The 27,376-nt window shown below is 54.3% G+C and overlaps 2 protein-coding genes across 2 annotated transcripts; both read right to left on the bottom strand.

Moving 5' to 3' along the window:
* Nucleotides 1-10,098: 10,098 nt before the first annotated feature.
* Nucleotides 10,099-13,773, bottom strand: CYP26A1 (cytochrome P450 family 26 subfamily A member 1). Its single transcript, XM_082719565.1, has 7 exons — nt 13,474-13,773; nt 13,066-13,290; nt 12,556-12,846; nt 12,311-12,469; nt 11,661-11,795; nt 10,927-11,079; nt 10,099-10,633 (listed from the first exon to the last, which is right to left on the bottom strand). Exons 1-7 carry the CDS (start codon nt 13,660-13,662, stop codon nt 10,292-10,294), a joined length of 1,494 nt encoding a protein of 497 aa, XP_082575691.1. The 5' UTR covers nt 13,663-13,773; the 3' UTR covers nt 10,099-10,291.
* A 4,459-nt stretch (nt 13,774-18,232) lies between these two features.
* Nucleotides 18,233-26,352, bottom strand: CYP26C1 (cytochrome P450 family 26 subfamily C member 1; the record flags this gene model as incomplete). The annotated part of the gene is made up of 6 exons (XM_082720237.1): nt 18,233-18,697; nt 20,692-21,012; nt 23,085-23,240; nt 24,608-24,883; nt 25,375-25,599; nt 26,149-26,352. 6 exons carry the CDS (start codon nt 26,350-26,352, stop codon nt 18,320-18,322), a joined length of 1,560 nt encoding a protein of 519 aa, XP_082576363.1. The 3' UTR covers nt 18,233-18,319.
* Nucleotides 26,353-27,376: the final 1,024 nt, after the last annotated feature.

Genomic DNA, 27,376 nt, shown 5'->3' with positions numbered 1-27,376 from the left:
CTACCCCTTCCCCAAACCAGGGCCTGCTCTTGGTCCCCACTCCTCTCAGGGACCTCACCTGTGCCCAGTCACCACGGCCATCAAGCTGGGGCTCCTCCTACTCACCAGTCCCTGACCCAGAGCATCACTGAGCCCCATCAGGTGTCTCTGGCCTCTGTCCCCTCCTTGACACACCCAAGTGTGCCCTTGCTTCCTCTCATATGAACTCTTCCAGTAACCTCCCAACCAGTTCCTCAGCTGGGGAACTTGGGACCAGTCACTTCACCTCCTGGAGTTTCAGTCAGTCTCTCCTCAAATTTGTTGTATTGACACTCACAGCAAAGGGCCGGAGGGAGAACCCACTGTGGTCCCAGGTACAAATATAAATCACTTAGCACTAAGCTCAGCATGTGCCAAACAAACGTTCATCCATCTCTCCTTCCCCCACTTCTCCAGCCCTGTTCTCCAGCCTGTGGTTTACCCTCTAGAGACAAATCTGATTTCTAGAGTCCTGTTGGCCAAACAAACCCTGCAATTTTCTGCTTCCAATCATCCAGCTGCAGAAGTATTGAGTGTCTTTTTTTTTTCCATCTTAAACCCAGTTGATATTGTATAAAATTATCTGGTTATTTTGATTTATCTAAAATATTCAGATCAGGTGGATACCTGAATTTTTAAAAATCATTATGCTTTTTTAAAGCTTGTCTCAGGAAGTTTTTATAAAACCAAGTAGAAAGAACTCATTCCCGTGAAGCATTACCCTTCCTTCCCACCCTGCTTTTGGAAGGATTTGCAATTCAAATTGAGGATAAACTGTATTTTCACTTAGAAAAACACATTCCCTCTAGCAAGAAAGTTCTCTTTTGAAGAAATCCCCCCCCCCCACCAAAGAGCCATATCTTAATATGTGCTACAATTTAACAAGAAAATGCTGTTGATCGTTTCTCTTTCTTGTTCTTTCCCATTATCTCTGTAATGATGGACATTTAGAACTACACCATCTCTGTGTGTGTGTGTGTGTGTGTGTGTGTGTGTGTGTGTGTCTCACACACACACACACACAAACCCCTTTGTCTTTTCAGATTTCTTCCCAACAAATCCCCACAAATGATAGAGCTCAGATTTAATTTAATTTAATTGAGCTGACATCAGCTTAGGGCCAGATCCTCAGTGTCAAAATGAAACAGAAAATTGAATAAAACCCATGCTTTAGCTGAATTATCCTGACAATTGCCCAAATTTCTATATCCCTATGAAAACTACTTTGGGATCAATAGAGAAGAAAAAGCACACTGGTGTGTTCAGTAAAGGGGACAGATGGCTCTGGAGTGTTGAGTGTGGGGCTAAGGAGCCAGACCTGCTGGGCTGGAATCCTGGCTCTGCCTCTTACCAGCAGAGGGGCTGTGGTTGTGCTGATATCTCTGAGTTTCAGTTTTCTCATCCAGAGGCGAGGATTTAATCAATTAACTCATGTAGAGCAGTTAGGATAAGGCCTGACACATGCTAAGGGCTCAGTGACAACAGGAATCATTTTTATTCCAGATAAAATCAGTGCGGTTCCAAGTACTAGGAAGCCAGAGGCAATATAATGTAAACACCAGAGACTTTAGCTCAGACAGCCTCAGTTCAAATCCTGACTCCATTCCCCTCCTGCTGTGTGACTGGGGGGGGGGGGCGCGGGTAAGCTACCAGCCATTCTGTGCTTCAGTGACACCATCTGTAAAAAAGGCATTAAAAATTTTAACTGCATCAAAAACAAACAAACAAACAAATTATACCTGTATCATGGAAATGTGAGAATGAAGTGAGACAATGGGAAATACTTAGCACATATAGTAAATGCTCAATAAATTTTGTCTGTTACTTTTCCTTGCATTGTACAAAAAAAAGTCAATTACCTCACCGTACACCTTCTATTTAAGCGGCATCCCCAAACAAGGCTGGCAAGGCCCTTAGACCAAAGGAGGTCAGACTTGTTCTCTCCGCAATGGGCAGCCAGTGCGTAGGCAACCTGAACTCAGCCAATCAGACCCTCCCAAATGGCAACTCCGATACTGTTTCTTAAATCAAAGAGAGGGGGATGCGTGGACTTGGGCAGGGCAGCGTCTCTGGTCTTTTGGTCCTAAAATGCATAATTACAAAATCGACACGTGCTCTTTACAGCCAGAAGAAGCATCCATAAACATATAAAGAAAATATTAAGGGGTGCCTGGATGGCTCAGTGCGTTAAGTCTCTGCCTTTGGCTCAGGTCATGATCTCAGGGTCCTGGATCAAGGCCCGCATCAGGCTCTCTGCTCAGCGGGCGCCTGCTTCCCTTCCTCTCTCTCTGCCTGCCTCTGTCTACTTGTGATCTCTGCCAAATAAATAATTTTTTTTTTCAGTGCGATTAATATCTTTGCAAAACACCCCCTTCCATTCTCCTTACCGATTCGCTAAGTTGCTGGGCAGCCAGTTCTCCCCTACATGTCAAAGGCATCCCTCAAGGTCAGTGCATGTCTACTGCACTCACTCTGTTGTAGCTCCAGACTCTTCCATAATACAAGTGCCCCACTATTTTTTCAAACACTCCTCTTTGGACCGGAACATTTTGGGTCTCCATGGCATGGCCCATCCTCATTGACCCAGCAAGACCCATTTCAGGAGTAAAGCAGGAGTAAAACAGAAGTAAAGCACTGGCTTGCAGAGGAGGCTGCACGTACAAGGCTAACCTTAGTGCACGCTGATTGCAGTCTCAGAACCTGGAAATAACCTAAATGCCCAGCCATCTCCTCTGATCCATGTGGTTTATTGCATTTGGTTTGGGGAGGGGAGAACGTTCAACTGTGGAAAGTGTTTAATGAAAACCACTAGTCAAACCCAGGTGAGAATTGGGAATTTTAGATTCCTTCCAACAGTGAAATGTGAGACGCTTTTCATTTTCGTGGGTTAGGAGAGGAAGGAAGAAAAAAATAAGATGCGTGTGTCAAGGTCAGATTACTACAGCACAAATGGGTGATTGTTAGGTCTGTATTACCCGCATGGACAGCAAATCTGAGTCCTCAGAGAACCCAAGTTCAGGTTTTGCTTCTACCCAGAGAGTCTCAAACTACATGATGCATCAGATTCATCTGGAACTCTTGGCAAACTGAGGGTTGAGTCAGCAGGTCTGAGGGGAGGCCTGAATTGTGTGTCTCTCACAAGTGACAGGGTGACATGGGTGCTGCTAACAGATCTGTCAGATCTGTACAACTCACACCTTGAGTTGTACAGATCTGACAGATTCACATAATCTACAGATTCACATTTGTCACATAATGTGACAGATTCACAGAATCTACAGATTCACATTTGCTATCTGAACTGAATTCCCCTGATCGGTCAAATAATGAGGTTGATTAAGGTGGCCGTCCATGTGAGTTTTCCCAGAACTATCACAGTCGTTGCTCTGAAAGTCCCGAGTCCCAGGCAAACCAGGACCGTTGGATTAGATTGGAGTCAGTCACCACAAAGCTGAAAAGCAACCTAAGTGAATGAAGTGGGCTGGTTGGAGACTTTGGCAAACAGAAGACCTTATATGCCCACTCTCTCAAGCTTTACCCAAGATTCCCCTCCTTTATCATTAAATGGCCAAGATGACCCCTTAGAAATTCTGAGAACCTTTGTCGTGAATTTTTTTCTGAGGGTAGCTGTAAGTGTCCATAGGTGACGGGTCACAGTGAAAATATTGGACATCAGTGGCTGTCCAGGAACAAGATGAAAATGGTTTAAAGAGAAGGCAGAAGAAGAGTCTACCTGTCCTTTCAAAAACTGAGTGTGGGAGCCAGCCCGTCATGTCACCCCCCAGTTGTCACATCTTTATGAGGCTCTCTCCTACACTGGATAGGGCTAACCTGTATAATCAGTAGAATATTGAGATGACAACTATACTGCAAAATAATTTTTTTTAAATAGGACATCATGGAAATGATGGGCTTTGACTTATGAGGACAGGTCGTAGAGGCTTCTTACTGCTTTTTTTGATCACTTGCTCTGGGGGAAGCCAGCCGCCATGTTGTGAAGATACCCAAGCAGCCCTATGGAGAGATTCCTATGGCAGGATATTGAGGCTTCCTGCCAACAGCCACGTGAGGGAGCCATTTTGGAAGCAGATCCTCCAGCTTTAATCAAGCCTTCAGAGGATATAGACCCAGCCAATGTCTTAAATGCAATCTTATGAGAGCCTCTGAGATGGAACTATGCAGCAAAGCCACTCTCTATCAAGAACTCTGAAAATTCCCCAAGGTCCGAAGACACAAGAAGTTGCAAAATGGCAGCTGGCAGGGCCACCAACAAGTTTTATTCTGCCTGCATATTTTTTAAAAACGTGAATTAGTTACCAAATCTAAAAACCAGGTTATTCCCATTGCAAATCTGAATTTCCAGCACCCTCTGAAAAATCAGAAGCACTTTTACTCCTGCAGGTTGAGGGCAGGCCAGGACCCAGTAGCACATGCCCCTTTCACGAGGGGAGCAAGGGACGTCTCTGCCCTGCATCAGCACACCGTCTGCCTCCAGCTGTCTCTCTCCCCAGCTGGGGCCCATTTGTGAACATTACCTGCTGGTCCTCGAAGTCTGTAATCCTTGACTTAGAGGGCAGAAACCTTTTCAAAGTGTGGTCCAGAGACCAGCAGCAGCACCTGGGAACTTGCTAGAAATGCAAATTTGGGGGTCAATCCAGATATTCCCCCTCCAGGGGACTCTGAGGCGTGGGGAAGAGCCACTGTCACTCACAAATACCGTTTCTTGCTTTGGGCCCACTTCATTAGTTTTCTAGGGCTTCCGTTAAAAAGTGCTACAAACCTGGTGGCTTAGAAGAGCAGAAATGTATTGTCTCACAGTTGCAGGGGTTAGAAGTCTACAATCAAAGTGTTGGCTCCCTCTGACACCTGGAGGGGAATCTGCCGTTGCCTCTTGCCGGCTTCTGGTGCTTGGCCGGCCAGCTTTGGCACTGCTCGGACCGTTGACACATGGCCCGACTCCTCCATCTCTACAGGCCCTTCTCCATGCGAGTCCTCCCATCATCCTCCCTCGGGGTGTGCCTGCCTCTGTGTCCAAATTTCCCCTTTTAATAAGGATTCCAGTCCTACTGGATTAGGGCCCACCCTGAGACCTCACCTGAAGTCGCTGGTCTCTGTAAAGATCTTGTGTCCCACTAAGGTCCCGTTCGGACCCCCCTACTCTGGGTTAGGACTCCACATCTGAGCGGAGGGCGGGGGAATACGATTTCACCACAACAGAAGCCATGTTGCCGTAGAAAAGACTCAAAATGCCTGAGGATCTGGCTGCACCAAAGGCCGACTGTGCCCCCGATGCCGTGCCCCAGAAACGCCAGCGGCCCGTACCTTCTCGGGCTTCGTGTCAGATCCTCGGCGGTCCCACCAGGCCAGGTTCTTCCGGCGCATCTGAGGGCCCAGACGCCTCCGGAGACCCGATGAGGAGCAGGAACCCGGAAGCAATTCCATCTCCACGAATCGGCTCCTGAGTCCTTTATCCCCGGCGCATGCGTAAATAAATGACACAATTTTTTTTTTTTTAATTGACGGCTAATCGCACAATGTACTGAACCCTGGCCCGCCATTCCTAATTCTCTGTTGTGACTTTAAATTCCTCTGAGCCTGTGATTTCTCAGGTGTACAGCGAGGGGCTTGCGTGACCCGGGGCGTAATCTCCCTTCCAGCTTTAAAAGACCGTGACTAATTGACATTAAAAGAACTTCCCGTTGCAGAATACCCAATCCCCTCCCCTCTCATTAAATAAGCCACTGTTACATGGGACAGTATGTCCGTGTTCAATGAATTAGTTCATATGCTTTGTCAAGTGTCTCCTATAAGCCACGCACCTTGTCCTCTTCTTCCAACGTATATGAGTTAAGCGAACCCATTGGTGACTTCAGATAAAAGTCTTGAGGCACCCGTGATCAAAAGCGAGTGAGCAGATTTCCCACCCCTCCATGGACACGGAGGGGCTTGGCAGCGGCGACACCGCCGCGGGGCTCGGCTTCTGCACGGCGGGACGTGGTGCAGAGCCTTGCAACAGGAGCCCTCTCCCCCAGAAAGCCCACCGCATAATCCAGGGCTAAGTTTCCACCCTGTCCCAGGTTTCTAACTCGAGCTGAGTCTACTTCAAAAGAAGGAAAGCTTGTTTGGCCTAATACCCATGAAGCCTCGGTTTCAGGAATGTGACATGCTGTTAAACCACAGCCGTGTAAGCTTGCGGCCGCTGAGATTTTCCAAGGATGAAAGTTTCACTTTTCAAAGAAAAAAACATGGCACCGCAAAGCTGGAGAGACGTAGGTGACCAGTGTTGACTGGCCCTGAGAAGCTGTCTCCCAAAGAACACCTACTGTGTGTGGGCGTGTTCTGGGGGAGGCCCGGGAGGCCCAGGAGAGGGGGTTCAGTTTACGACGAGGAGACACAGTTGCTACTACCTTGGGCTAGCTCTCAGGAGGCGGAGGGCGAGGACAGCTGGGCAGGGGCCGGGGGCAGCACGTGGCATTGAGGAGGCTGGGGAGCACTAAGGAGAGTGGCAGGGTCCTCCCCTAGGTGCTAGGTCAGGGGGATGGTCAGCATGGCACAGTGGGGTGAAGCCCTAGGCTGGAAGCTCTTGGTCACAGGGCGGGAGAGAGCGTCCCCAACAATCAAATCAACACTGGGGACTCAGTGTCTCTTTGAGGTCACATGTCAGGCCCTCTGTGTCCCCACCTTCCCATCTGGCTCCGTGGTTCACCAGAATGATCTGTGAGCTGCCCAGTGCCACTGGAAGATGATGCGGGGCTGTCCCAGCTCCCTAGATTGGAGCTAATCTGCATTTCAAAGCCAAGTATGGATTTTGGGGGACCAAATTAATGCATACCAAATCTCAGAGAATCACAACTCTTCAATTTTTTAAAGGAATTTGGGGGTCATTGAACCTAACCTCTCTCCCTCTACGTCTGAATCCTGATGCTGGATTAGTTTTCCAGCTTCTGTTTGGATGCCTCCATGGACAGGGAGCTTGCTTGCCCAGGAGGTAACCTGTGTCATCACGGAAGAGCTCTAGTTGCCTCAAAATGTTTTCCTTATATGGTGCTAACTTCTTCCTTCTAACTCACCCTCCTCAGTGCATGCTCCGTCCTTTGAAACAGGTCTGAACCTGTATTTTCTCCAACACCCCTTGAACTATTTGAAGGCGGGGCCACCAAAACCTCTCTTAACATCCCTCATTCCTTGCATGGTACTTCTGTGGGATGGCTCCCAGACCTTCGAAACACGTGCTCCCCCCACCCCCACTTTCCAAAACTGAGAGCCATTTTCCAGAGATACTGAGAGCAATGTAGGTTGGATTGTGGGCTGTCTGTGGGCAACGCTGGAAGCCTGAGCCAGCTGGCCTCAAAGGCCACAGATGGTGGCCACTTCAGGAACTAAATGATGATCCAGATCCACACAGCCCAGGGTGACTCTTCCAGAGGATCCAGGCTGCACTGGCCAGCCTGAGGCTGAGTACTTGCAAGCCAGGAAAGTCTGTAGCCTCTTATTGTTTTGGGGTAAAAGCAGACCCTGGGCTGGAGTCCGTGGATGCTGGACTTCATGGACACTGGTGGGGAAACCACTGGGCCCTGAGCTTGGCATAGAAGGGAGAAGCCCGCCCCCTTGTGGACCTCTGGGGGGTGGCAAGGTGCGCAAAGCATCCTGAAACCTCACAGATGAGAAGGGGTCTGGTGGAGTAGCTGCTTTCTGTCCCTGCCCCCATTTTACCAGCTGCTTCTGGCAGCCTGCAAGAAGGGTGATCTGAACTGTCACGGGGCAGGGGAGTGGTAGCAGGGGACACAACGGGAAGTTAGGAGGTGGAGACCCCTGGGTCTAGTTGTCAGGCCACAGAAAGTTGGAGATAAATCAGGCAGGTGTTAAAAAAAGAAAGGAAAAAAGGGGGAGGGGGAGGTTGCAGGAGGCCTTTCCTGGTTCTGCCACTTCCTGGGGTTCCTGGGGTGTCGTGCCCCCCCCCCCCGCCCCCCCGGCAAGCCACAGTCCCTCACTGGGCCTCCCAGGGCTGAACTAGGTGAAGGCTGCATCCCTCTGAGGACTCACACATTAGAGACCCAGCTGGAGGCTTTCACCGGCCGGGACAGACAACAGTCTATCACTGGTGGCACTATACCCAGCGAGGACAAGAGGGGATGGCAGGTGGCCAGGGCAAGGGCATATGAGGACCAGGAGGCAGGGGCACCAACTTCACCAGTGTGGCAGGCCCACCAAGGCCCCGCAGGGCGCAGGGCCCAGGGCCCTTCTAGCATGCGGCAGGAAGCCCCAAGGAGTCATTCCTCACAGGGGGTCTCCCCTCCTTCTGTACCTTGGGCCAGTGTTATCTCTAGAACCATAACCTTCCTGAAATGTTTCTCCACTGGGTGATGCCCGGACACTGACCCAGAGGTGTCTGTGTCGTAAAATGTGCCTGCCCCGGCTAGACATGACCTAGGCCTAGTGAGTGTGCAACCTGCAAACACGGCTTCGACCTCACACTCAAACACTTCCAAACTGCCTTTACTCAGCACCATGCCTACTATCAGAGATTGGGTTTTGACCATCTTTGTGAGGTAAATTCGGCACGACCCTGTAACCAATAAGCACAGCTGGGTGAAATGTAACCTGGGAAACTCAAGCCAGAAGTGCTTTCCTCAAAGCTCTCCAGATAAAAAAAAATGGAGATGGATTTAAGAAATTGAATTCTATGCTAATATGGTTCCAATTCTTTTCTGTAGATGCTCGCAGAGACATGCGGTCAGGGAGTCACCGAAGACGTTATTTTAAAATGCTTAACTGTCCTCTGGCAAAATGAAAGATACTAAAACACTTATAAAATGGCCTGTTTAAAAGTTACCTGAAGTAATGTCCTCAGGCTAGCATGCTCCTTGCTGGAAGCATCTGGGGCAAACGTTAGGAGGAGAGGGGTTGTCTTGCACACCAAGGTGCCCTAAAGCTTTGGCAGAAACTAAGTAAGCCTGTAATTTTTCATTAAAAAATAAAAGCATTATTAGGTTATTATAAGACATTTTAAGTTATTATGTAAACACCCTTTAGAAATTAGAGGATTCCAGGAATAAGTACAATCTAAGTTCCCCCTAAAAAATAAAGTCAGGTACAACATGTAACTCTTAATTGTAGACAGAACCCTTTTCAAACACCTATTTAGACCACCCAGTTTTCTGCAGTATTGCCAAATTCTAAAATTGTAATGAAAATTTTAAAGTCCAAAACCTACAAGCCATCAGAGGTTCAGTAAGCAGATTGTGCCATTTCCAAACCGAAAATGTGCTTGCCTAAGCAAGTCACTGGGGCTAACCTTTCTGGATGGGGAGTCTGGCCTTCAGTTGAGAACATGGCTATGCCAGGGTCAGAAATGTGACCAAACTGCGTTTTCGCCGAGGTTAGCCAAGGTTCACAGGGTCATGACTGGGCCATTTTATCAGTCATGTCAGGCTCACACCCTATTGCCTGGCATAGATAAAAACTTTATCTGTCAGCTTGCTAAATCGACTCCTCCTGCCTTATTTTCAATAAAGAAAACCTGGACTAACTCATCTAAATCAGAGGCTGGCCTCTTCCAGTATTGTTTTTCACAGGCGACTTCTGGTCTCATTTCGGTCAGTAACTGTCCGTGATCAGAGTGACTGGCTTTCTCTTACCTGAATCCTTTAGGAAAACAGTGCTGGCACTATGCAACAACATGGATTTATTATGGTTATTAAACATAATAAGTTTATGGCTGAGTGTGTTAGAGTATGATAGTTATTAAAGTATTACCTTTGCAAATCCATCTTTCCCTAACGCAAATCGAGCAAAAAAAAAAAAAAAAAAAAAGAATCTAAAATTAACTTCATAGGTATTTCTAAATAGGGTATCTAAAGCATAGAAACCTTTACAAACTTACCTTTGCGCTAACTCACACACACATACATTGTTTTTCTAATGACGTTGAAAAGAAATAACAGCTAAAGTTTCTTCCTCACAAGAAAATAGATATGCACAGGTAACAAAGCTGTGCAGGCATACACGTCCATATCTGGTTAAATATACAAATATAAAACCAGGGAGCCCCCCCCCCAGGAATCTTACATGCCAGATAAGCACCTTCAGATTTATCTTTATTTGGAAACTATTCAAGTTCATTATTTTAATATTTAAAGACTGTGGTACTATAGTAGAGACACATAAATATTATAATATACATTTAGAAATTAAATATAATAGAATCAACATGACACTGTGTAAAACCTCATTTACGCTTCAAACAGGTCTGAGTTCCGGGCCTTTGCGCCCCTCAGATCTTCCCCTGGAAACGGGTGAACTTCGCAGGGAGACCATCCACGGGGTACACAGTGGGACTGGTTTTCATTGTAGGAGGTCCATTTAGAAGCTGCCAGTCACAATGCCTGGCCAGCTCCACTGTAAATATTTTGAGCAGAATTTTTGCAAACTCCTTCCCTACACAGCTCCTCAGCCCTCCTCCAAACGGAATGAAGCTGAACCTGGATGCGTCCTCCGGGTGAGGCAGCAGGAATCGGTCAGGATTAAACTCATCCTTGTTGGTGAAGATGTCTGCCACGTCGTGAGTATCACAGATACTGTAGATAACATTCCAGCCCTTGGGAATCTGGTAACCCTGCAAAAGATTAGAAAGCCCCCAGAGCTGACAAACCCCAATCCAACTTTCAACAACAACAAAAAGCCATCGCTGATAACCAGAGGAGTTATGAGTTGCAAAAAAGGGGGTGGTGTGAGGAGAGAGACAGGACAGACCTTCAGACTACCAAAAACGTGACCACATGGGCCGGGTAATGCTATCAAAAGGGTAAGCAATGTAAGCCAATGCACAAGGAAGCAAAGGAGAGGTTTTAAAGACACAACACCAGGAGTTGGGAGTGGGGGGCTGCGGGAAGAGAACTTTGAACTTACATTTAATTCAAAAGTCTTAAGAGCAACCCGAAACCCTCCTGGAACTGGGGGATTCAGTCGAAGGGTCTCTTTAATAACACACCCGATGTATTTAAGCTGTTCCAAAATTTCCATGTCCAACTTGTTGTCTTGATTGCTCTTGCAAAGTAAACCCTATCAAAACAGTCATACAGAGGTGAACGGTTATTTTGTGCTCCAATAAAATCAGCCCAGCAGACGTAAACAGGGCTTAAGTGGCGGCTAGACCCAAAGGGCCCCAGGATGGGAGAGGGTGAGGGTGAAACTATGAGCTGCTAACGACCATTTGCCTCCACCCCTTGGCCCAAATCCATTATTTACAATTCCAAGAGAATGCTGCTCCCTACTTAGAACTACCTACCTCCCCAACCCCACCCCCATCACCACCACCACTATCACTGCCGCCTTGAAGTCCCCATTCATGCCCTTGAACACACAAATTCAAGAAAGTGGAATCTATCTGAACATCTCCCACGTACTGCAGAAAGTGGAGAAGGGTAGGAATACAAGAATTGAGCCGGGCTGGAGTGGGATTGCAGCTCAGAGTTCCTTCCTTTTTATTCACAAAGCTAATTCTCTTTCCGAATTGGCCCACCCACCCCCTGGGCCCTACACTTTCAAAATACTCAGAGAGGGCAGCACACTTACATATTGGCAAGTTGGCTAGGGAGCAGTGGAATTTCTTAAGCTAATAGGGAACCCTAGTGTCCCCCTACCTTACTCTTGAGCTCCTCTCGAACTTTCTGGAGAACATGGGGGTAGAGCCCAAGGTAAGTAATCAGAGATGTGGCTGCACTAGCTGTGGTTTCATGTCCCCCAAAGAGGAGTTCAGTTGAAGATTGCTTTAGTGCCTAAGAATGGAATAAGACAAACGTTTTTCTTTTTACAAGTCTGCATGCAATTTTACACAGCAATTACTTAGAACCGAACTGAAGGTTCTGGAAAGAAGATGAGAAGGGCTAAAAGTTCGCTGACAGAAAGCCAAGGAAAGCTACTTTTTTTTTTTTTTTTTAAACAAAATGCATAGTCTCTTTAGTTCAGCTGGAGCAGGAAAACCAGTAAAATCTCACTACACCGGGAATTCTTGAATGAAAGCCTTGGTTGTATTAAAATCGGGCCAACATTCTTTATTTACATTTTGCAAATTCCAGCTTCCCCTGTAAAACCTGGTAGGGCTATGGGACGCTCCCTGTTCCGCCTCTCCCACAGCTCTGTGGATCCGGTGTCTCAACCATCCCGGGTGTCCCATCCCGGGTGTCTGGGCGGTCTGCCCACTCTGGAGTCTGGACGTGCGCTTTGGGGTAGCCGCGCTTGGAAAGCCCGGGGACCAAATTCCACGGCGCCTCTTCCTGAAGTCGCCACTCACCTGCATGTCCAGCCTCTCCCCCCTCTCCCACGAGTGCTCGATCAACAGCTGCAGCGCATCTTTGCAGCCGCCGCCCGCGCCGGCCGTCCGCAGCCCGCAGATCTTGGCGCGAATGTTCTCCTCTATGCGCGCGTGGATGAGGTTCCGCGCCTTCAAGCCCTGAGCGCGGAGAGCCGCGGCCGTGAGCGGACCCCGGGTCCCCGCGCTCCCGCGCCCCCAACTCCTCACCCCGCACGCTCCCTCACCCGGTACAGCCCGCTGAAGGGCACGTCGATGGGCAGCGAGAAGAGATTGCGGGTCATTTCCTCGAAGGCCTCCACCAGCTGCTGCTCCGCGTCGCCGCCGCTAGCCAGCCGGGGCTCACAGCCCAGCAGGATGCGCATGGCGATGCGGAACATGAGGCGCTTCACCTGGGGGTAGACCAGGAGGCCGCGCTCGCCGCCGCTCAGCCACTGTTCCAGGCAAGTGCCCACCTCCTCGGCGATCACCGGCACGTAGCACTGGAGCGCCTCGCGGCTGAAGGCCCGCATAATCACCTGAGCTCCGAGAAGGGCAAGTGTTAAAAGCGACTCCGTGGCCTTCCGGGATCCCCTTCTGGCCACCCTCACCTCCGCCAGACACTAGGCACTTCCCGACTAAAGTGGCCTTGAGCGGGTCACCTCGCGCAGCTAGCGCTCTCCCGGCATCTAGATCCTCCAACCCCTCCACCGGACTGGGTCCCCCTTCCAGGCCAGGCAGCGCCTCCCCGCCCTCACCTTCTTGCGCTGCTTGTGCGAGGAGTCGTGCAGGTTGGAGAGGCAGCCGGAGCCCAGGATGGTGCGCACCGACGCGGGCCAGTGCACCGACACCAACCGGTGCTCCCCGAGCAGGATGCGCCGCACGTTGTCGGCGCCCATCACCCGCACCGTGGGCCGTCCGAACAGATGCGTCTTGTAGATGAAGCCGTATTTCCTGCGCTTCATCTGCAGGAACTTCCTTCGCTGGGAGAGGAGAGCGGAGGAGAGAGGCGGGCGTGAGGGGGCGCCGGGGAGCGCCGCGCCTCGGGCTAGCCCGGGTCCTGGCCGGAGTCACCTCTCTCTCGGGGACGCCTACCCCGGCGGCAGGGACGCCCGGAGCCGAGTCGGGCTCCTAAGAATCGTCCCGTCCCTCCCAAGCTCCCTTACCTGCAGCACCATCTGCAGTGTCTCCCCGAAGAAGGGGAAGCCCATAGTTCCGGGGGGCAAAGGGAGGGCGCAGCTGCGGTCGCGGCTGCTCACGCAGTACAGGTCCCAGAGCTTGATCGCGGCCAGGAAGAGCAGCAGCGGTAGCACGAAGGTGCAGAGCGCACTGGCCAGCAGCGCCGGGAGCCCCATGGCGCGCCGCGGCCTCCCGCGCCACCTGCCGCCGCCGCCAGCGCTCCGAACCGCGCCGCGCGCCCGCTTTATAGGCGGCCCAGGTTACTGCCCGCGTTAGCTTGGTCAGACAAATTAGTTCACCCGAAGTTCATCTTTAATTGCGGATTGGGCCCCTGGCTCCTCCCCCCGCGAGGCGCTGCCCAAAATCTTTAACCGTTTGTTCCACGCCGAGGCAGAGGCGGCACGGTGGCGGCTTCCCCCGGAGCGCGCCTCCTGGGGTGCGGGGCTAGGGGCAGCCTGCCTCCCCCTTACAAGGTGTGCGGAGCCCCGAGGCGGCGGCAGAGGCCGACCCGGGCTCAGCGGAGCGGGAACTCCAAGCCCTGGGTTTCCTGGAGGTCTCTTTGGACACCCCCCCCCCAGCCCCCGCCTTGTCCCACGGGCGGCCCCAGCCCAGAGCTGCCTTCAATGGCTTTCCATATTCCGGCGCCTCATGGGCTCCTTTCCACCTGCTGGGGAAGCAAAGGGAAGTGCGTTCAGGAACCGACTAGCTGCCAAGTCTTACACTGGGGAAACTGAGGTCCAGAACGCAGAGCAACACTCAAACCTCCCAGCTCTCCCAAACATCCCGCAGAAGAGCCCAGGGCCACGACCTAAGCCAGAGCGGGTGGTGCGGGGAATCAGACCTGATCCGCGGATGATCCTGGATTCCAGCTCCCCAAACCCCTCAAGGAGGCCAGCGCTCCTGAAGTCCTAGAAGGTCCGCCTTAAGGGTACAAGAGAGCCTCCAAGTCCCTCAGGACTCCAGGTACAACCCTGCACAAGTCTGAGCCCCAACTCTGACACCCCAGTGGGAGACCCAGGGACAATTCATCCACCTCGAGACAGCCAACCGCCGGCCGCACTCGAGCGGATTCCGAGGGCCCTGGGACTCCCAGCCCCAGCTCGGCAGAGGGGAGGAGGATCCTTAGACCTGGGCAGTTAAGGTGACGGCGATAGAGAAAGGAAAGCCTGGGAGTCTGTATTCGGGGACCGGCTCCATCTCCACTTGCGTGACCTTGAGCAAGTCACCACACATCCTTGCGCCTGTTTCCTTCTCCTTAATACGGAGGCGGTAATTCCCCCATCTGTCTACACCCCGGGGCAGTTGTGAATTTTGGAAAGGGGCACCTGGCTGCAAATACTTTTCCCTGCTCCGCGCACGCTAGAATGATTACTTCCTCCGGAGGACCTGGACTCGGGGCCCACGAGCCTTCGCCCGCTCTCCCAGCTCCCACCGACCGAAGCCACCCAGGTGAGCGGGGTGCTCGACCCTCCACCCAGGCCTCTGCCGGCCCCTAATGGGAGCGTTGAGGGAATCTCTACTGGGAAGCACGTCCGCTGGCCTTCGCCCAGCTGCAGTCGGCTGCTGTGCTACTGCAGCCAGTGTGGGGAGCTCGGACACCGCGGGAAGGGCACGTGCGCACCCCACTTCCCACCTGGCCGGCCCACACGCATCCTTGGTTGGAGCGCGGAAAGCGAAACAGAATGCAGTACGTTTGTTTAAAACTAAACTCCGGCTCTTGCAGGAGCACGCCGCACGCCTTGGAAGGCTTCCCGTGTAAATGGAAAACTCTTTGATCCGAAGAGCTGTTAAATATGTGGCTCTCCCGCGGCGGTCCCCAAAGCCGGCGGGATTGGAAAATGTCTGTAGCGTGGTCGGGATCGCGCAGTCCCCGCAACGCTCCAAGCCGGAGTCGCCACAAGGCTTGTTTGGGACTCGGAGTTTCAGAGGCTCTAGGGAAGGGCCTCTCCCACTGTCACTTCTCACGTTTTGGCGACTGCGAACGGTGCCAGCCAACTTCTGGGCACCGGCGGGAAGGCGGCAAGACGCGCTAGAATTCTCAGAAATCCTGCTCCCGCCCCTTTCTAGACCGCGCTGGGGCCTGTGAGCAAAACCCGCGAGCGGGGGCGTGACCTGGGGCCCATTCCCAGTCCTCTGGCCTGACCTGCCTGTGACCCCTGCAGGCCGGACCGTGACATCCAAGTGAACTCTGCAGGGCCACCTCGCCAAGTTCAGCGCGCGCCGGGTCACAAGATGAGTGGGGCCTGCGTGCTGCAAATTGCCGGGGGAGGGGGAGAGTTTTAATAAATCTGCCCTTCGACACCCGCGGGGGCGTCCAGCGGGGGCGTCCGGCAGGAAGGGATTAAATGTGAGCGTGAAGATCATTAAAGAACGTCTTGAATGGAGGAAGGGGTCAATAAATTATCGGCCCGATAAGAACTTTGATTAGAAAACTTGCGAAGCTTTCTTGGGTGAGGGTGGGCGGGGAGGAGAACTGGTTCACTGGAAAACAAAATATTTCCAAGATGTTTACAAAACAACCTCCCTGTTGCTAAGGGTGGAGGGGCGGAGGGGGGGTGTTTGTTTTGTTTTTATTGGAGTGGGGGAGTGAGGACCCCGAGGTAGTTTGGAGTCAGGTGAGCTCCCACAGCTGAAGCTCCCCTCCTCCACCTTTTCCCCCAATTCCTCCTCCTGAGCACTCATTCCCGTCTGGAGGTGCAGGGTTTCCTACCTGGTGTTTCCTCTGCTGGGGGAGCACCTTCCCCAGGTCACCGCTGGCTGGTTCCTTCCCAAGCTGAATGTCACCTCCTCACTCTGCACCACCCTGCAGAGTTTGGCCCCCAGGTGCTATGTCTTACAGACCTGTTTTACTCTCTGGAGAGCACTTAGCCCCATCCGGCATTTTGGAGCTCTTTGTTTGCTAGTTTATTGTCTACCTCCCTCATAAGCATATGCAGTCCAGGAGGGCAAACACCAGAATGCTCCTTCCTCAGAGAATCTGAAGCTACTAAAACAGGAGTCCCAGTGTTCCCTGAAATTACTGAAAAGGACATTATCAAAGGGAAATTGGAGCTGCCCCTACAGGAAGTTATAGTTAGTACAGATCCCGGAACAGGTAAGTCTCTGGGAACCACCTACACCATGGGGGCTTCTGCAAACCTCCTCCTCACAATGCTCTTCTCTTCCCCCAATCAGAATCAGCCCCAAGCCCTGGTCCTCTGATCCCCTCTCCCTTGGTGAGAGCTTCTCAGCCAGGGCGTGGTCTCTGCAGCCTCAGGAGCGCCCTGAGGGCAGGCCGCAATTCTGCCACTTTTGCTGACTCCAGTGCCTGCCGAGCCAATGGCCCAGCGCCGGGTCTGTGGTCAGCAGTGGGTGATGAATTGCCCTGGATGGGGGTTATGGCCGTGTCAGCCGAGCTCGGAAGGGCCCGCTGAGCTCTTGAGCTACCGACCCTGCCTGCGCCTGCTGCTTCCCCCCTTCCTTCTGGCCCCGGGGATCCACCTTAAGCATAAGGTCAGGAGGGCACCAGCTTCCTTCTGGTTCACTAAAGGGTCAGCTCTGGGGCCCGGGCGGCAACTTCCCCGGCTCACCCATCATGTCCAGCTGCCCTGGACTGTCTGAAGATGGGTGGCAGGTTGCACTGGGCTGTTGGAAAGGGTGACACTGGAGGCTCTTGGCTTTGATTTAAACACTGGTGGAAACCTCTGTGTTGGAGTCTTTAAGCCAACCTGGGGATCACTGTGAAAGGACAAAGGACTGGGCCGTACCTAGTGGCCACAGGCCCAGAGGCTGGAGTAAGTGATGAGGTGGAGGAGAGCCCTGGCCAGGGAGTCCAGGAGCCCACTGGTAGCTCCTCAAAGAGCTGCCTGTTTCTCCTCTGCAAAAGAGGAGATGGAAGTAGTAAACCGGAAGGTCCCTGCAGCCACCTATTATAGGGATACTTCTCAGCCCAGCTCTTGGGCTATGCTCAGGAGGAAATCTCTGGCATACCCTTGGGAGGGGAGGCTTTCCTGGGTATCCTCCAACTCCTACCCCACACCTTCCCACCAGGGAGCAGCTGCCCAGCTAAGCCCTAGTCACCCCACAAAACTGCTGCCTGGCAACTTTCTTCTTGGCCTTCCTGTTTTGGGTAGAAATATCACATCCCTCTCTGATGATGTCTCAGACTCCCAGAAAAATATTTCAACCTTAGAGACATCTCTCTGTACCTATTCTCCTCTGTATATATGGGAAGACGTTCCTGAAGTTGGAATTTTTAAGAAGTCGCCAGCACTATCAGTGATGTTGAGCCATTTTACAGCCCTGGAAGCTCCCACAGTTCTGAGTTTCCGCCGAGACAGCCGGGCAGGGTGGCCTTGGCGCACCAAGCCCAGGTGGGCTGCCGGGCGCTTTTCCGGTGTGTCTTACTATGGCCCCCAAACCTGGTCGGAGATGCGGTTCCTCCCAAGGGTTGCATGTCCAGCCGCGTTCGCTGGGTCTCTGGCACGGTCCAGTCCTGCCCTAGCAATGCTCCCCACCACCTCAAGATCCAGGCGACCTCCCGGCCCTGGCGCCGGAAGCGAGGGCCCGCGTCAACTAGGGAAGATCTGTTCCTTCGTTGCTGCTTAGAGATCCTGGGAAAGGGAGGCTAGGCTCACGGCCTTCCCTTCCTCAGGGCACAGAGGCAGCTTTCCGCCGGCTTCCCGCGGCTCGGGCTCGCGCTCCTCCTCCCTCGAAGTCTGGCATAGAGCTGCATTCGGTGACCGTTTGTTGAACAAGTGAGCGAGTGCCCGAGCCGGCACTAGGAAACCGCAGATGGGCGGCGCTCACAGCGCGCGGGGCGGGGGGCTAAGTCCTGTCCCGAAGCGCAGCGGGTCAGAGGTGTAGCCCATCTCGCGCTGCTGAAGGCGCGAGCGGATGGAAGAAGAGCCGCAGCCCGTCGGCCGGGTGCACGATGGGCACGGTCTGCATGGCGGGGAAAGCAGGCGTGGCCAGCTCCCAGCGCGCCGTGCGCACCAGCTCCACCGCCAGCAGCTGGAGCACCGCCTGTGCCAGCTCCTGGCCGAGACAGCTGCGCGCTCCGCCGCCGAACGGGATGTAATGGAAGCGGCCCGAGGCGCCCCGCGCATCCTCGCCCGCCGCGCCGAAGCGCTCGGGATCGAAGCCCTCAGGCGGGCTGCGGTACACCGTGGCCGTCTCATGCGTGTCCCGGATGCTATACATCACGCTCCAGCCCTTGGGGATCTGGTAGCCCTGCGGGGAAGTGAGGAGACCCGCCTGACTACGAGGCGCTTGGAGCCGAGTCCTGAACCCACCCTCCACCCCGGGGGTCTGCAGGAACGCACGCCTAACCCGCAAGCTAGGAGAACGCTCTGCGTTCCAATTTCAGCTCCCTCTCTGGTGAGCTGTGTGACTTAAGGCTGGGTACTCAAGCTCTCCGACCCTTAGTTTCTTAGTTGACTAAAATAAGAACAAAACTGCCCGGTTTTGCCTTGAATAGAATACCGGTCTGGCATATATTAAGGATCGCTAAATGTGATCTATTGCTGTTTATGTTTCAGTGTTTTGTTTTTGTCTTTTTTTCTTCTGACATTAGATCAAGAGACCTACGTTCTAGTTTTGCACCTACCCTCCACCTGGGCGGGAACAACAGGAAGGACAGGGACCCTCATTCCTCTGTGGTCAGTCCATCATAAAGCTCTTCTTTGCCCTGAACTGCAAACTGACTCTCTAACACCCCCCCCCCCCATTCCATTAGTTGTACAATAATATTTACGTCTGGTAGCCACACTTCAAGAAGATGCACATGGGAGTTAAACACAGGCACCCTTAAAATGCTGAAAGGCAGCTTTTAGGTTTCCTTTACTCATCTTCAGGTTTTTCAACTATTTTACTTTTTTTTTTTTAACTATTCTACTTTTTGATGGGTCTTCCAATCTCCCCTCCCCCACTATCTTGCTTCCCTAGCCTGAGCAAGGAGCACGTGCACGCGCTCTCTCTCTCACCTCTCTAGGCTCAGTTTCCCCATCTGTAAACTGGAGGATGGCTCCCCTTCTGTCCCCCCACCCCCACCCCCGTCGACCTGTGTTCTCCTTCCTGTTTCCCTTAGACTGTAGAATGAAGTCCGAATTCCTAGATGCAGCATCCCAGATACTTCTAAACACGTCAATAATCCACCCGCCTTTGTCTGGATGCGGTGCCCTGTCCCCATCCTAACCCTTCACTGCTGCATGTCAAATGTCAGCCCCTAAAATGTTTTGGTGTTATTCAGCACTAACGACCACTATCTTCGTCACACCAGTTTGGGATGCAGCTATTGGTCCTGGCCTCCTTTCTCCCCATCACCAACTCCTCCAGGGCAGAATCCCAGCCGCTATGGCGCCATGGACTACTGGTAGGCAATGCACCACAGATTTCTTCACTGTTTAAAGTTAAGGCTCAGGGAAGGAGGGCCCGATCTCTGCCCGCAATGACAGTCATTCAGGCAAACGTTCTAAGTTTGGCTAACGAGGGCTACACTCTCGCTGTCTCACAGCCCTGGTATCACTTGACTGACGTGTCAGAGCCGGAAGGGGCCAAGACCTACTTCCTTCCAGAGAGTAAACTGAGACCCAGGGTGTAGAGGGTGCTGCCCAAGGTCTTACAGAGATGGAGCCAGGCCGCGGTAACAATGACCGGTTCCTTGAGCTTGTGAGGAAGTAGGGGAGTGGGGTGCGCCGCACAGTAGGGGGAGGGCTCTCCTTGTTCCCCACCTGCACTCACTGGCTAAAGGGTGGGAGTGCTGCACGGAGGAAAGTATGTTTTTATCTAAAACTCAGTTCTGGGGCGCCTGGGCGGCTCAGTCTGTTAAGTGCCTGCCTTCTGCTAAGGTTATGATCCCGGAGTCCCCGGGACTGAGTCCCACGTCGCGCTGCCTGTTCAGCGGGGAGTCTGCTTTTCCTTCGGCCCCTCCCTCCGCTCGTGCTCTCTCTCCCTCCCGCAATCGAGTAAATAAAATCCTTAAAAAAATAAAAATTCTCATTGAATTGACTGACACTCGCCGCTGCCGAAAGCCTGTTCCTAGCCTCGTCGGCTCGCCAAGCGCCAGGCTCTGCGCCCCTCCATCGTGCACCGGGGGAACGCGACCGAGCTCGGCCCGTTCCAAGACGGAAAGCGGAAGCTCAGAGGGGAAGAGGCGACCGCGCGGAGCTGATCCGCCCGGCCCCGCCCGCCCCGCGGCAGGTGGCAGGGAGGGCGCGCGCACTTACGTCGAGCTCGAAGGTGCGCAGCGCGGTGCGGTAGCCCCCGGACACCGGCGGCAGGAGGCGCAGCACCTCCTTGACCACGCAGTCGATGTAGCGCAGACGGCCCAGCGCCGCGAGGCTGAGATCCGGCTCGCAGCCGCAGTCGGGTCGCGGCCCCGCGCCGCCCCCCGCCTCGCAGCCGCACGCGCGCCCCAATCCCTGCGCCGCCAGCTCCTGCCGGATCTTGGCGACGGCCGCCGGGTGCTGCAGGAGCAGCAGGACGAGGGACGTGCTGGCACTGGCCGTGGTGAGGAAGGCGGCGAAGAGGAGCTCCACAGCCGTCTCCTGCAAGACAGCCGGGGCGGCGCTGAGTCTGCGGCCCCGGCTGCAAGGCCCCAAGGCCCCGTGGCTGGGCAGCAGAGGGCCCAAATTTAGCGTTGCGCGGAAGCCAGAGCGGCGGCTCCGTGCGCGGGCCCGGGGTCGATCGAATCCCAAGTCTGCCTCTTGAGAAAGCCCCATAGGGCAGCGATCAAACCCAGAATCATTGGAAGGGCTCCCAGAGACAGCGCTCGGACCTGACCGTGTGTGTTCTTAGTGTGTTCACTCCTTCGATTCTCATCCCAGCCCCGTGAGGCACACTTACTGCCCCCGTTTCACAAGGGTGGAGACTGGGATTCCAAGGGGCGCTCAAGGTAGTCCTAGCAGTCGGGCTCGGGACTTCGGTGCTTCTAACCACCTGGTGGTGCTACCGGCAACCCCTGCCGGGCGTCCTGATCGGAACTGGGGTGAGGGTGGGAGGACAGGGAAGGCACCTGCGGCGGTCGCGTCAGCCTCCAAGCAAAGGAGGCATCATGGCTTCCACCTCCCCCTGCCCCGTTAGGTCCAGTGAGAGATGAACCCTCCTCCCAGTCTGCACTGAGAGGAGTAAGCCAGAGGTGGCTTCATGCTCCACGCCCCAGCCTTCACCCTCACTGCCTCCCTCTGCCCTCCCAGCTCTCGGCGGCACCCACAGTGTGTTTATTCATTGATCTGTGTGATCCTAGGGTGAATGTGTACCCCTCCCCTCCCACACCTCAAGGACAGGGGCTGTGTTTTGCTCAGGGCTATATCCTTAGTCCCAGCATACAGCCTGACACCAGCCAGACATACCATAATGTCTCTAGAATTAATGACTTGGCCCAAGTCTAACTGCCTGCCCTGGACCACTTGGGAGCGCCAACGTCCTTCCTGGCTAGGCCTCCTCAGCCTGACCTGTCCCTGAGGCCCAGACCAGACCAGAAGATTCCTGACCTGGAGGGTGTTGTCATCCCCTCCCCCGCCCTGTCAAGCACTCCCCTTTACAGCAGAGAACTGTTCCTATCAGCAGCTCTCCCAGAACTCATGAACCCATTGCTCATCTGCTTCTAACCTCACGAATCGTTCAGATCTCATAACCACCCACGTGTCAGGATAAAGACTGTTAGCCCCATACTCAAAGAAGAAACTAAAGCTGAGCCCCACCCTTCATGACTCTTGGAAAGTGGGACATTGAGGCCCAGAGAAAGGCTAGAAGTTCCTTTTGGAAGGGCTGAGTTGTTTCCATTTCTAACCTTCCTCTACAACCGCAGCCTCTACACTCCTTTTTGGGTTCTCCAGCAGGTCCTGGAGGCCATTCCAAAGCTTCTATCATTAGTTCCAATGCCTCTGCTCCACACATAAATGGGGAGGGCTCTAATTCTCAGGGGAGACCTCACAGTGGCAAAACAGAAGTTAGGGGCGCCCGGGTAGCTCAGTGGGTTAAGCCTCTGCCTTCAGCTCAGGTCATGATCCCAGAGTCTGGGATCAAGCCCCGAGTTGGGCTCCCTGCTCAGGAGGGAGCCTGCTTCCCCCTCTATCTCTGCCTGCAGCTCTCCCTACTTGTGATCTCTCTCTCTCTGTTAAATAAATAAAATTTTAAAAATAAAGACAGAAGTTAAAGTGGCAGGTGACAAGGTGGCTCAAGGAAGGAGACGGTCGATTTGGGGAAGAAGAGGGAGATTCAAGGAGGATGTGCAGCTTGACCCTGAGCCCTTAGGGTTTGCAGGGAAGAGTAGAAAGGGCCTTATAGGCAGGTGAGACAGCAGAGGCAAAGGCATGGAGTGATAGAGAAGGGGATGGGGAAAGCTAAGCTGTTTGTGGCCAGAACCTGTATGCAAGGGCCTGTGATTCATTCCTTTCACACTTTTACAGAGAGGAATGGTGACTGGCCCAAGGCCACAGAGCATGTAGGTATGGCTGAGCCATGACTGGAACTCACATCTCCACTTTCCCCTCCCCCTAAGGAGTGCCTATGGCTTCAGGTGGGGCCAAACAGAATCCTGCTGGGGAAGGATGCAGCCTGCATGTGGAGACTGCTAGGAATGCAAAAGGAAGAAAAGTAGAACCTTCCCACCACCTACCTTCAGTTCCTGCACTGAGAGCTCCTGGCCCAGCTCCCTAGTGCTGTGGATGATCATGTCAAGGGCGTCACCTGGCTCTGCAGCCTTGTCTTCACGAAGCTTCTCTGCAATAGCCTCCTCCAGGTACCGATGCAGCTGATCTCGTGCCCGGATCCCCTGATGCGTGGGGAGAGAAGGGAGGTGGGGCAGGAAGGCTAAGAGGGCCCGGCCTATACACCTACACCCCAGATCTTCCTGGGGCTGTTCTGGCTCTGCTGAGATCCAGGGGTCAAGCTTCTCAACTTGGCTCCACGTCTGGCACATAGTAGGGTCTCAGTGAATGGTCAAGAACTTACCCACTGTCTCTACACATAATTCTCTCTTGATGATCACATTCCACCTTTGAGGCAAGGCAAGCCGTTACTGTCATCCTGAGAGGAGGATGCCTGAGCTCAGAGGGGTCAAGCAATTGCCCAGTGTCACACAGCTCTCAGTGCCCAGGCCTGGCACAGAACCTTGTCAGGTGGTCAGTCCATTGACCTTTCCCTGCACTTGACTCAGCCAGGAGCAGTGGGCACCAGTGTAGAGAGGAGAGCACACTTTGATGTATCCAAAAAAGCTCTGGCTTAGAGACCACTCCTGGATGTTCTAAGCATTAGCCTCTGTAAGCCAGTAGGCAAGAGGGTGGAAGTGCCGGGAGCAAGCATAGCAAAAGCATCTGAATATTTGGGTTTTGAGATCATAGGAAATCAGATTCAAATCTTGCCTCTGTCCCCTACCTGTGTGATCTTGGGTAAGTCACTAAACATCTCTGAGCTTCAGTTTCTTCACCAATAAAAGGCGACCACTTTGCAGGCTGAGAGGATTAACTCAGGAAATGTATTCAAAGCAATCAGCCTAAGGTATGTCCCTTCATACACAGCTATAATTTTTATTCAGGTGAGGAAAACCAAGGCCTCCAAACAGTGAGAAGCCCCAGCTCATGAACAAAGAAAAGCCATATGTAGCCTCCTAGTTGCCCTCTGGGCCCGGTCCTGTGCTCTGAAGTCTGAAGAAGCAGGGATTCTCTGTTCTGGAAACTAGTGGGCCTGGAGCCACAGAGGGGGACCTGGCCCCCACTCCTCTCCAACCCAGGCTAGGCTGGAGGAAAGTCTGCGGCGTTTTTGGTCCCATGGGTTCCGCTGCCATCCGGGCTTCCAAGAGGCGCTGGAGGCCAGGCCAAGGGGCACCGCGCTAGTGTTGGAGCTGGGCTGATCGGCTGGGCGGCGGTCACCAAGACCCCAAAGTCGGGAAGCCAGCTACTGGTGGGTCTGGAGCGCATCCGGGGAGGCGCGGCCCACAGAGGATCTGCGTGCCTCCCGCCCGGGTCACACAGCGAGTGAAGACAGAGGTCAGCCCCGACGCCCACTGCCACACCACGCCACCTCCCCACTCTGGGCCATGCCTCTGTCCCCCTAGAGGTGCCGCGTGGGGGCGCGCCGAGGGAGCCTAGTCTTCACGCTGGGGCTCCCCAAGAGGAAAGTCTGAGGCCAGAGAGGCGGTACCTTGCGCAGGCCGCTGAAGGGAACGTCCAGGGGCAGCGAGAAGAGGTTCTCTACGAACTGCTCGAAGGTTCGGGCCAGCTCCGCGCACTGTGCCTCGTCCAGCCGTAGCCCCAGGAGGATGCGCGCAGCCATGCGAAAGGTGAGTGCTTTGGCAGCCTGGTAGACAGCAATCGGCCGGCGGGCCGCGCACCAGGAACGCACCTCGCGCCGCAGCGCCCCTTGCAGGCGGGGCACAAAGCGCTGCAGGGCCCCGCGGCTAAAAACCCGTGCCAGGACCTGTGGGGAGCCCGCGGGGTCAGTACTGGCGGCGGTCCGTCTGGCTTCCTCAACTCGGCGATTCCAGAGGAGCCAGAAGGCCAATTTCTGTCCCTTTCTCCTCAGCGGCCCCACACGTATTGGCTTTTGCTCTCGCCATACCCGCTAGATCTCTGATGTATACAGTCCCTCCCATCCATCCAGGCTCCAGATGCCACCTCCTCCAGGAAGTCGTACCCGGTCCCTCTCCGAGTGTGGCTTCCCACCATTCTGGTATCAGAATCACACACAGGACATCGGAGATGAAAGATCCCTTAAGTCCCAATGCTGGGAGTGCTTATAACCAAAGCTGGAAAACGTAAAGGACTGGCCCCAAACCACCTCTCTTTAGCCAGGGGTCCCTGCCAGCTTCAAAGTGTGCCCCTAAAACCTAGCCCCAGCCTGGACCACAACAGGGCCCCACGGATCGCACGTCTGACGTCGCAACGGCCGCTTCTTCGGTTTCATCTCACCTTGCGCCGCTGCCTGTGCGGCTCACCAAAGGCTCCAAGCAGCGTGTGCGAGCCCAGAAGGATGTGCGCGCTCTGAGGCCACTGGCTGCGCACAAGGCGGTGCTCGCCCAGCAGGATCCGGCGCACGTTCTCCGCGCCGCTCACGCGGATCACTGGCCGGCCCAGCAGGTGCGTCTTGAACACCGTCCCGTAGCGCTCCCGGCGGGAGCTGTGGAAGCGGGAGCCCTGCGAGCGAGGTGGAGCGAGGCTGGAGCCGCTGGGCCTCGGCTACGGGTCTGGCCCAGGTCTCCCAAACGCCCCTTGCTAACAACTCCCTGTTCCCGGTGGGCGCGTTCCTATACAAAACCGAGGTTCCCTGGGGCCTCGCGACGACTACCCTATGGAAATATAGATGCTCCTGTTCCCAACGGTGAGATGAAGAGACAGGCTCAGCAAGGGGACGTGAGCGCCCAAGGCTTCACGGCTGAGAAGTGCCCCTGATTCCTGACTGTGTGCTCGCAGGTTTCAGGCGAACCTTCTCCGAACCCTTCTATTCACCCTGGTGTTGGGTCCGGTCGTGTGTATATTGCGCTGGGGAGAACTCCGGCGACATAAAATCCCTTCAGGGGAGCAGCCGAGCAACAGCGAGGGTTGTGTATGCTCTCTGGGCCCCTCGGCGACTGGATGAGGCAGACTAGGAACCCTGAGAACGCTGTGGGCGAGGAGGGTCCCGTGGGAGTCAGGGAAGAAGGGGCCGTGCTGGGGTATGAGTACGACGAGGTGCGATCGACTCACCTGAACTAACCAGTGCAGCGTTTCGCCAAAGAAGGGCCAGCCCATGGAGCCCTTGGGCAGGGGCAGGGCGGAGGCCCGGTCCCGGCTCAGCGTCCAGCGGAGAGTCCAGAGGTGCTGTGCCAGGCTGAGCAGCAGGCCGGCGCCCAGGAGAGCAGTGCCCGCCGCCCCCAACACCGACAGACAGCTCAGCCCCCAGGGGAACATAGCGAGCCTGCAGAGATCTGGCGGCTCGGAGCGCGCAGGGCTCACCTGTTCGGTCCGGAAAGGGCCTACGACTGGCGGGCCCAAACAGATTAATATATCTCGGGAAAGGACGTGGTTCTAGAAGCAGACTGGGAGAAGGCGGCTGCGACCACACGCCCCGAGGGAACGGTGCCTTCCTCTAGTCCGACGGCTTCTGGGCCCAAATGCCAGTCCTTCGCTGGGGTGCTGAGCACCACTCCCGCCTGGCATCCGCGGGTGCCTCCCACCTCCTCCCCGGGTCAGCTTTCCTTTGATAGAAGTAGCAAAGGAGAGCTAAGAGAGGAGCAACTCACCGGTGTTGCCAACGTGGGCTGCGGTCACTGGGGCTGCAGACCCCCGCCCCACTCTCTCTCTACTCGGCCCACCCTGGCCACATTTATATAGATACTGGCTCCCTCCCCATGGACCGATCCCGATTCATACAACGTGACGCGCCCATGCATATTTAAAGCGCTAGGAGCCGAGTAATGATTGGAGGCGGTGGGCAGCGGCAAGCTCACCCGGGGGCCAGGAGTAGGGAGTGGCAGCTGCCGCTGCGCTCGTGCTGGGCTAGGGGCCGTACCCCGCGCAGATCCTCGGGCGGGGCCTGCCGTTTCGCGCCAGAAGTTCCCGGCTGTACGCTGCGACTCCGCGGGTGGGCGAACCACTCGCCCTGGGCTGACGCGGGCTCTCTGGCATCCCCACCCTCGAGGCTGTAGGTGCCCTTCCCCTCTCGGCACTCCAGCTATGAAGGGCTGGGGTTTATCCCCTTTGCTCTGTTTCAGTTTCCAGGGAAATTGAGGTCTTGGATGTCTGCCTAGCATTGCGGGCACCAAAGGGGACACCCGGGGTCGAGACTCCCCGACATCCCATACCGATCCGGTTTCTCATCTACCACTTTAGGACGCCTGCAAAAGATGGTAGCGTCATTGATGCCCGAAGCTTCACTGAGACATCCTAATCCCAGCAGAAGCAGATATCTCGGGATGCCTTTCGGGTCTCTTAG

The sequence above is a fragment of the Mustela nivalis genome (assembly GCF_964662115.1).
Source record: "Mustela nivalis genome assembly, chromosome: 2".
Lineage (NCBI taxonomy): Eukaryota > Metazoa > Chordata > Mammalia > Carnivora > Mustelidae > Mustela > Mustela nivalis.
Note: the sequence above shows the minus strand (reverse complement) of the source record. Positions and strands in the feature narration are given on the sequence as shown.